Raw genomic sequence first — 11217 nt, forward strand, 5'->3', positions numbered from 1 at the left:
CACAGTGCGACAAATATGTTCCCGGACACGAACCACATCTCAGCAACCAGTGGCAACATCTGTGCGTTCAAACATGCATTTGAAAGGTTTAACATTTCCCTATCATCTGTCAAAGTATCATTCATTTTGGTTGACATATAACGAAGATATCATAGTTAATGTTAAACAAGATTTTGGTCGAGGTAGAAATGTCTCTGGAATGATTGATTCTCATTGATTTTTGATCGCTTCTTAATGTGTGTGGAACAAACTTCGCACAAACCTTCGTTTTACCCAAATCTTCATGTAATATGGTTCGAATTGTTTCTCTACTGATATTTAAAGCCTCCTCCATCATTTTTAGTGACGCATTGCGATTGTTTGCAACAAAATTACATACTTTTTCGATCATTTCGGGTGTTCGAACCAAAATTGGCCGTCCTGATTTTTTGTCATCTTCAAGGGTCTCTCTGCCTTCCAAAAAACGCTTATGCCACTCAAAAACAGCTGTACGACCTAGACATTGATTGCCGTAAATTTGTTGCATCAATCGGAATGTTTCTGATGCACTTTTACCAAGTTTTGCGTTAAATTTAATCACTGCTCTTTGTTCCATATTAAAATTTCTACCTCGACCAAAATCTTGTTTAACATGAACTGTGATATCTTCGTTATATGTCAACCAAAATGAATGAAACTTTGACAGATGATAGGGAAATGTTAAACCTTTCAAATGCATGTTCGAACGCACAGATGTTGCCACTGGTTGCTGAGATGTGGTTCGTGTCCGGGAACATATTTGTCGCACTGTGTATATATATATATATATATCTCTCTTAGAGTCTTCTTCAATCCTCATTTCCATAAAGAAAATTTTAAACGATTTCGCTTTCATAATGGCCTTGAGAACTTCATACAACGCCATCATCAATTTATTAAGTCATTAGGCAACGGTGATGCATCGCTGATGTAAATAACACATAGAAATCGATGCAGAAAAAAATCAGTCTTCTCAAAGATATCGGATATCGAGTAGTGTTCTACATAGGTTGCTGTTTGTTGTTATCGCGAACATTCCACATTGTCATTGACAGCTCCTCGCGGGGATTCTCGTCAAACACACAATCCTCAGGCATGGTCGAACCCCTGGGAAACCTGAGGACTTTCAAATTGGGGAACCACTTAAAAAATCTCCACCATTTCTTATCAGAACTATCTATATCGGATTTTTTTATGTGCACGTTTTTATACTTTGTTTTCTTTATCCACGAAGCTTCTTGATTCTTACGAATTGACCGATTCTTGTGATGCCCGCTAGTTGGTAACCGCAGGTTATTCTTCTTCGGCAGGATATCGTTGTTGTTCTTCGTCTCTTTAGCGTGTTCGGTCCGTATCGAGTTCGTCCGAGTTGCATCCAGAACTCTGGTAGATATCGGTAAATTTTCTGGATTATTTATAGATTGTTGTTGATTCTCTTCCAATGAATTCCTCGAACCTTTTATGCTGCCCGCAATTATATCGGATTCTCCATTGGCTTCCGCTATCCTTGAGCCGTAAGCACCGATGATCCTTTGTTGGGATCGCGACAAGCTAGAATAGGATCGTTGCTCGTTACGTGCTGGCAATCCAGCGAGTCTGAAGCTCTTCGATAATGTCTCCTGGAATGGACCAGACTGAATTCATTTAAAATAGGTAAAATAAATCTCATTCTTTAAAAATAAAATTTAGCACCAATATATAGTGATAAATAGCGATAATTAAAAAGAGAAAAAGTTATTTAAAAAAATATGGATTTAACTCTTCGGTATCACTCATGTATGCAATACTTAAATTTTCTTTTACTTTATATATGCTATAACCTTTTCATACATAAACGTATACTTACTTGTTATTATTACATTTTTCTTACTTTCTAAAACTTTTAGAGTGAATCTCACTCCGAAAAGTAAAATCTTATTTTTAAAGATTGAAAATTTAGCAATTCTTTTTTAAAAATTGGTTGTTTCGTACTAAACTTATGAATACGTTTATGTTTATTATATTCCGATTTGTTAATTTATTATAATTAGATGTTTTGTACTCGTTATCGATTTTTGCTAAATGATTTGAATGCATTACGTTCGATTCTTGCTTATTATCGTCGATATCGTAACTTTCGGAATTCGTGAATTTTTTTAGCTGATCTCCTGTTGATTTCGCCTCGATATACAACACATTCGCGATTTTGGGTGCCTTCCATTTAATTACACAAGTCAACACAAATGTCATTCTATCTTTTTTTGCATTTTATAAGTAACAAAGATAGAACGATACTTGTATCAACTTGTGTCACTAAATGGATCTAATGGAAGGCATCCTTCATCTATTGTTCTAGCGACGCAACACAAAGGTCACTTCTCGGTATTGCTATATTTTCGTGTAACGACTTTGATATTCTCTGAATGGGTATATAGTAGTTGCACATGAGCAAGTTGCGCACAAACCGATCTCAGCGCTAAAAGAAAAAGAAAAACTCTCCCTACGCAGAAGTCGCTGTGATTGGCAGTGGGCAATTGTAACAGTGTGCAAGTGAACCACTTCTCTCTGAATAAAGCTTAGGAGTACTATATATCTCTATACGTTTCTATTCTCTACATCTTAAAATTTGATTGCGTTTTTAAATAATTTTCCGTGGATCTATGAATCCCATATAATCTTTTCGTAATTAATACAACACTGGCTCAATTTTTATTCTTTAGAATGAGATTTTATTCCAAAGAATTTAAAGAATAATATCTAGTGTTTCAATTAAAACACATTATAATAATATACAATTTGTAATAATATATTCATGATATTTTTACACAATAATATATCGTAAAACATATAGTGTGACATAACCGAAGAGTTAAGATTTTTCGAAATTATTGTATTTATGCTATAATATATTTCAAAACGTTCTCCTTCAATATACGAGTACCAGTAATTCCTTTCTATGGAAAATCGTGGTGGAAGATGTATTCTCTCTAATGGAAAAATTTCGCTTGAAACATTATTCCACGTTTTGGAACATTTTACAGCGAAATTTCAGCATTTCGGAAAAATTTCAGTTTAATTTTTAGCTAAAAAATTCATTTTCAGCAAAATTTTATATAATTTTCGGCAAAAATTTCAGAAAACTTTCAGCAAAATTTCAGAGAAATTTTTTCAATTTAATTTCAGCAATTTTTCAGTATGTTAGCTGACAAATTTACTTTCTGTGAAATTTCTACAAATTTTCAGCAATTTCGCTGAAATACTATATTCGTTGAAAACGTAGAATAATTTCAACGAAATTTTTTTTCTAGGGTTTGAAACATATTGTAGGCATGATACACGTTTTATACACAAAAATTTATTTGTATTTAAATTTAAAGGAGTTATTACGTAATTTTTAACTTTATCTGAAAGACTAGAAAAAAGATTTTTGTTTTGCTTACCATAAACGCTATGCGAAATTTGTTCGACATAATATTATAAAGGATTGGATTGATCGTTGTGGACACGTAATAGAATACGCCTGACACGTAAGTCATTAGAAGATAAAGAAATTCCATCCATGGACCATTCGATGTGATGTGGTCTTCTGTATTAGTGCCATATATAGCGATCAATCGTTGCACGTGAAATGGGGCCCAACAAATGAAGAACGCTATCACAACAGCAACTGCAACAAATGTTCGAATGTAATATTCGGACGGAAATGCTGTTTAATGATACTAGTCTGCAAATTGAAATCTTGGAATCATTGACTGCATGTAAAGTTTAGCATAGAATGTTGAATTCGAAAATTAGATGCATTTATTGCTGTCATATATAAGAAATTTTAACAAAATTGCAATAACTACAAGGTGCCTACAGAATACAAATTAACAATAATATTATGTCAATATTATAATTTTCCACTTATATAAATGTAAAGATGAACACATGTTGTACATAACATTGTTACATTATTGAATAGGAAGTTATAATTATTATTGATAATGTGTTACTGTTATAGTAACACATTATGTTTGCGAAAACATATTTGATATTTGGCGAAAACAAGAACAAAAAGTTATGTAGTGCAAAAGTCAAAAAGCAAACGTAGTAATATCACAAATTAAATTAATCGTCAATTTGATATACTATACTAATAAAATCATTAAAATATTGTAGAGACCTCATTACCAGGGTCCTGTCTGAGTTTTCAGCAATAAATTATTTACAGTGTTTTAAAAATGCTATTGGCATCATAAAATTGATGAGTGACTTAATTTGTAATATTCTTACTTGACTATATTTAGCGTTTTCTTACTTATTTGATTTATAAATATTTTGAATAGACTATTTTTGAATTTACAATATTAAAATATAATACAGATTAAATAAAACAAATATTAAATGTTAAAAATAAATAGTACAATGTCAATGAAAGTAAATAATATAGAATTTACAAATCACTAATTTCCAATTTAATTTGACATATGAATGTTATAATAAACTTGTCATATGTTTTTGGATAATTTATCGCCTTTTATTTTTATTTTTCATCGCGTGTTTTTCAATGCTAGATACGTGATAAATATTTGCTGGACTCGACTTTAGATTTAATGTAATGTCAACACCCTAAAAACATTAAAATGTTCGACGCAATGAATTCTTTGCCGACTAATGTTATCTTATATCTTTGTGACGAATACAATATCATCAAGATTATTTCTATAGTATCATTAATACTATTATTCTTGTAAATAGTATTGGTAGATATATAATGCATTTATAATGTAAAATGATTTTAAAAAACTGGCATTTAAATGACGTCAAGCAACTAGAATTAATGACACATTGAATGAAGTGTCGGAAATATGCAAAGACGTTCAACAGAGAAGTGTCTAAAAGATCCACTGCTTTCATACGTACTATAAATATGCACTAAATACAATCAACGAATGCTATATTAATATTTTACTGTTAATAATAGAGAGATAAAAATAGATGGTATTGGATTTAATTTTATTATATTTTTAAGAGATTTTAAAAACCTTTTACATAGACCAGCGATAAACAAATGTAGAATAATACGTTCCAAATATCATAACAAGATTAATTATAACTTCTATTAGAAATTGCATCTGTCAAATTGTAATCACACACACAAATGAAATTAATAAAATTCAAATCAATCAATTATTGCTATATTTCGCAATACAGCTTTTTCGACGGAAATCACTAACGTAGGCTATGTTATAACACTTTATTCTATTTATTATTTAAATAGAACTTCTATTTAAGTATAATACATTGTTAAAGCGTGTCACAGAATGATCGATGTGTCTTTCATCGCAATTAATGGATTATGCAGTTTTATGAACCGAAATGCGGTTTTTTTCTTACGCAAATGAGATATTACACTGATATTTTATAATTCAATTTTTCAATAAGCAAACATTTATGCGCTAAATAATAAAAATTCTTTTTGACATTATAATATTTTATAATATCCTAAATGTTATTTATTTATGTCTCTTGTCGACACTTCTTTTGTGCCATATTAAATCATTCAGTGTATAGCCATTGCGTATGTAAATCGATTTAAAAACAAAACAAAATCCATTATAATGAAAATATTGCTTTTATTTATAATATAGAATTATTATGTTGTTGCTTTCCGACATTCGATCTTTTTAAGTGTTTTTATAAAGTACTTTGTTGAAAGCGTTTTGTTCTTGTATAAGTTTATAAATATAAGTTTATATATATAGATCAACACATTTTTTTGTATCCCCAAAATTAATTTGCAGTTGTGTCAGAAGGTATATTTTTTTTTTAATGTTGCACTATAATATTAATTATAGGTACTGTAGATTTATAAGTGTCAAAAGTTACGCAATACGTATTTGCTTTGTCAAGTCAATTAAAATTTAGTACTAATTAAAATTATTTTTTATTTAAACAAATAATTTTGCAAATTTGATTTCTTGTAATTAACTATCCAAAAACTCATACCTTGTATTCAACTATTTATTAGATATTATTATTTTGTTTTTAACTAATAAGAGGATGGAAATTGAAAGGGTAATAATTGTTTTTAAAAGCGCCTATGGATAACAATGGAAAGACACGAGTATAATATTTTTCATAATTCTATGAAAAATGTATACCAAAATTGAAAGAAATCGAAGAATTACACTTAGGTTATAGATTTACTTGTTAGTGCCTGATAAAATATTTCTATATGTATTTTAAATACATCTTTTCAGTCCTCAAAATTGCGTGCCGATTACTGTCGGACTAACGCAATTATAGATTGAAATAATAATCTCATAAATTTCAAACTGACTTTAGTCAGTTTCGATGATAATGCTAATAGCACAAAAATTTGAAAAATATTATATTATTAATTTTTTAACATTGATAAAATTATTTCCAAAAAATTGAAAATATTTTGAGGCGAATTGGAAAAATTTCATGCTAAAAATAATATGAAATTAGTTACGCGATAATTTTATTTAATAGTTGATAATTTTAAACTTCCTGAATTTTTCAAAATTTCCCGTATGCGCGCAAATTTACATTTTAAGAATCTTTAAAAATTTCTAGACATATTTTTTCTTAATGATTAAAATATCACTAATTTTTTTCATAATTTTTTGTAAATTAGGAAAAATTATAATAGGAAAATATATTTTTGATTGAAATTGTAAGAATAGAAGGTCAACAAGATGGAACGCGTACAGTTAAAATTTGATGAAATTTTTTTTTCATAAAAACCTAATCGATATAGCAAGTCTAATTTAATATGGGGGCTACATTTTTTATATTCTGCTACATTCTTTATAATATCTATACACTAAGAATAAGGAAATGGCTATAAAGAGAAGTTATAAATCTCAGATTGTCATGTAGACATCACCCAATAAAACATGTTTCATGTACGAATATATGTACACTGAGAAAAAAAAAGTTGTTAACTCGACTAAATGCGTTTAGTTAATAATGATTATTTAGTTCAAATATTTATGAACTTAGATGAACAAAATCTTGTAATTTAAAACATGTTATTTATTTGAATTACAAATATTTGTTTGATAGCTCGTAATCGCTACATTTAGTTGAATCAACTAATATTTTTTGGAAACAACTTTTTTTCTCAGTGTATATGATTATATTTAAACATACATTATACATAAATATGTATAAAAATTCATAAATATACATAATTATACATATATATTCGTGCATAAAAAATTGTTTAAGATGGTTTTGTATTTATATCTAATTCTTATTTATAATACATGGATTAATTTCGAAAAACAAATAAAAAGAGTATTCATATCTTTCCAAGAAAAGAAACACTTCTCACGGTTCTGGATTTTCCCGAGCTATATATTTTGCTTTGCAAATAATGTTTAGGACTTTGAACTATTTGATTACCACACGAAAAAAAAATATCTTTATGCAACAAAGCACTTATACGTAATTAATTCTATCAGATGTTATTATAACATATTTTTTCTACTGCTGTTTATTATTTCATGCAAGTATTATAACCGATCGTATAATTATAGCATTATGCAACTTTGTAATAGGTTTTCCTTTTCTAGTTATTTGTAGTTCTTACAATTGACAGAGTATACAAAATGAGAGCAAATATAAACATTACGTATACCACGTTAATGTATAGAAAGATAAAAAATTAAAATTAAAAATAATATTTCTTTTACACACACACACACACACACACACACACACACACACTCGCGCGCGCGCACATACATAATATAGTAACTGATACGTTTTACGAAAGAAATTGCATATATAATAATAGATTTTGTAGAAATAAAGTAACAAATTTTGTAAAAATATAATAATAAATTTCATAAAAATAAAATAATAAATTTTACAAAAATATTTTTAATTATATTTTTAGAAAAAGAAGGAAACAAAATATACCTACACTTTAAATAATTATAATCAGAGTAATCTTTAAACAATGTCTTCCTATCTTTTTACATAAATTTGATTATGTAATCTTCTTATCTTTTTACATAAATTTGATTATGTCATTTCAAATATTTTAATTTTTCCTTTTCTCTCTCATATCAAGTCACAAACTTGCTACATTTTTGCTAAAGTTATTGAAATGTTATTAATTGTTAATATCTTGTTGTCTCATATCTCACAATAAAAATTATTTTTCATTCACATTTGTTTATTTTCAGATTATTATTACTTTTCTTTATTTTATATTTCTAATCCTAATTTAACAATAAAATATTTCGTATTTTAATAATAAAAGTATAGTGTATCTACATACATATATGGATGCACGATAAGTTTTAAATATTTTAGTGTTGTCCGATATATTAGGAAACAAGAAAAATTTGATGCGTTATGTACAGAAAAACAGGAAGTGAAAGATATCTTTCAATGCAATCAATTTTCGATTTATTCCATTTGCTCTCACGCTTATTTATTAGGGAAAAAAGGTCATGGATGTGTGGTAAATCTTCGAAATCATTGCACAGTAATTTATATCATTTAAATAACGTACGCTCTTATTTTTGATTAAATCCATTATGCTTAATGTAGAATTTAATGAGATCTTAACGGAAATAACTAAAATTCACAGAAAGTTTAGTAATTATTAATATTAATGCTACAAAGACGTTAAGCACATCATAATGAAACATGTGCATAATGAAACATGTGTTGAAGGGCTGACCTTATAAAATTTGTATGAATAGAATTTACATTGTCAATACAAATGCGTTCAAGTTATACTAAAGGTGATGACTGCACGGTACTATTCGACGAGCTAACTTTGAACATAACTTTTATTATGAAAAATTTTTTAATTAAATTATCATGTTAAATAATATTTTACGAAACAGTTAAAATAAAACATGTAAAATATAAAACATATATTTTTTTCAAACATTAATTCGAGAAAAATTGCTGTGTACAGATTGCTGTGTGTGTATAATTATTTAACTTTATACATATATACTGTACTTTATTTATACTGTATAATTATATAACTTTATACAATATATGAGTTTGATCTTCTTGTATAAAATGAAATAAATAATAACCGAAATATGTATAGACGATGAAAAACTTATTTGCATAATACAAAATTAATGAGCAATATCTCAGTGAAGAAAACAGGTTTGATTCTTTGCTGCGTCATGTGTAATATTCCTCCTTATAACGTACAACGTGTAATACTTATCTTTAATTAATTCATAAAATTAGTTTATAAAATTGAATAACATAGTGTCAATAATTGATAATTTAACATAGAGTAAAGTTATTTTTAACTCTTCAAAATTATATGTTTAATAATTAATAATGATTAAAAAAGACAAAATAATGAATATATTAATTCATATGCTCAGCTTTAGTTTGATTGAACATTTTATAGAAATCTAATTGACTATTACCTTTATTACTTATCACGATATATTTAATGCACAATAATTTAAATTCGGCGTGATTTACAGAATTTTGTTCAAGCATTGTCAGCTACATTAAATGTAATAAAACTAATATTGATCAAATCACAAAATGCATTACAATTATTCGCAGATAGAACTCGTACAAATATATTTACATTGTCATAGTTTATATCATATTACTTATATTGTAATTTTGTGCGAGTTTTATTAAAACGTTACTTAATGGCTAAATTGATGATAAAGTGATCCATAATATTGTGAAATAATCGAAGGCATTGTAAATTATATCTGTTATCTTTTCTATTTTTATCGATATACATAATGATTAAATCCTTATGACTGATCTTATTGAAATTTCGATAATTACTGAAATCTTATTATTTTTGTTGTTTTCATTTCTGATGAACAACATTCTCATAATATTGCATATTTTTAAAAATTTATTATACACACATTTAAATTTGTAAAAAAAACTTTACGAAAAATGTTTTCAATTCTTTTAGCTTTCTTTGAAATGAAATGGAATGAAGAATCTTATTTATTTTAGGTATTTCAGAATTCGTAACGTAAAGAATTTTATACTAGAAAATTAAAATTCTATATTCGCAATATAAGGAATTTTATATCTTCCTTAAATTTATAATAAAAAATTCTAGAAAAGATGTAGTCTTTCTCAGCATTTCTGAAAAGTGTTTCAATCTGTATAAAGAAATCTAACAAATTTTTCAAAAAGTAAAATTATGTAGAAATTTTGAAAAATTCAAAAATTTATACATAAGTTCTGAAAAATTATATGAAGAATTTAAAAAAAATTTTTGCCAGGAAAAGTGTGAAAAAATGATTAATCTTTTTTCATACATTTCATGTCAATGAAAATAATAACGGTGGGCGAATCAATCGTTGTAAAAGCGCGTCCTTTATTATCAATCTATCCTGTACACTATAATAAAAAAAATACTAGGAAAATTATCGCTCAAGAGATATGTAAGTCTTATCAATGCGCGCCCCGCACTGGTAAGAATATTGAAGCTGAAGTAAGATTAATTAAAAAGTATACAATTCATCTATTCTACATATCTTCTTTTTGTTTTCTCTTCCAATTAACTTGGGGTAGTATGAATATTTATTTTGTGTATTCTGTTTTCATTTCGAAGATATATCAACTGGAAATACTACGACGTTCTTGTCTCAATTTTTGAGATTGTACTAATTACAAATCACTATACATATTTTCGTACACGCTATTTATAAAATTGTAAACATATTTTATCGAAGATTCAAGAAATATTTCCCGGAAATATTCTACAAATGTATGTGTACAGAAACCATCAAATTGACATACATGTTAGATGTACAGTATCAGACTATGCATTCATATGACATTGGGAGATGAGAAGAATAAAAATATATAAAATGTATTTATCAATATAAATACATGGGAAAGAGATAAATGTAATATACATTATTTTACTCAACTCTACTTACTCACTATCTATTATCCCAGATAATTTCAGACGTCAAAAGTAAGAAAATATACAACAAAATATTCTTGCAAACATATTAATATGAAAATATATTTCAATAAAGCAACTTACAATCGATAAAACTGACTTCTAAAATGTACTGAAAATTCTTTTGCTTTGTTAATTAATAAATAGCTGTATATTTGGAAATGAGTTATGCATAATCAAAAACTATAAAAAATAAATTATGTCCACAGTTATAACTAATTATCAAATTAATTATATATACATATATAATATATATATATATA

The 11217-nt window shown here is 27.2% G+C and overlaps 1 protein-coding gene across 1 annotated transcript in view; it reads right to left on the reverse strand.

Annotated features, from left to right (window-relative positions):
• Positions 1 to 971: 971 nt before the first annotated feature.
• The window catches only part of LOC108749316 (neuromedin-U receptor 2-like), a 28099-nt gene continuing 17853 nt past the window's right edge, over positions 972 to 11217 (reverse strand). The window contains exons 2-3 of the mRNA XM_018487923.1: positions 3438 to 3664; positions 972 to 1637 (exon numbers count right to left, since the gene is read on the reverse strand). Of these exons, the coding sequence (XP_018343425.1) occupies positions 1020 to 1637; positions 3438 to 3664 (845 nt within the window). The 3' untranslated portion in view covers positions 972 to 1019. The remainder of the gene's footprint in view (positions 1638 to 3437; positions 3665 to 11217) is intronic.

The sequence above is a fragment of the Trachymyrmex septentrionalis genome, unplaced genomic scaffold (genome assembly GCF_001594115.1).
Source record: "Trachymyrmex septentrionalis isolate Tsep2-gDNA-1 unplaced genomic scaffold, Tsep1.0 scaffold29, whole genome shotgun sequence".
NCBI lineage: Eukaryota > Metazoa > Arthropoda > Insecta > Hymenoptera > Formicidae > Trachymyrmex > Trachymyrmex septentrionalis.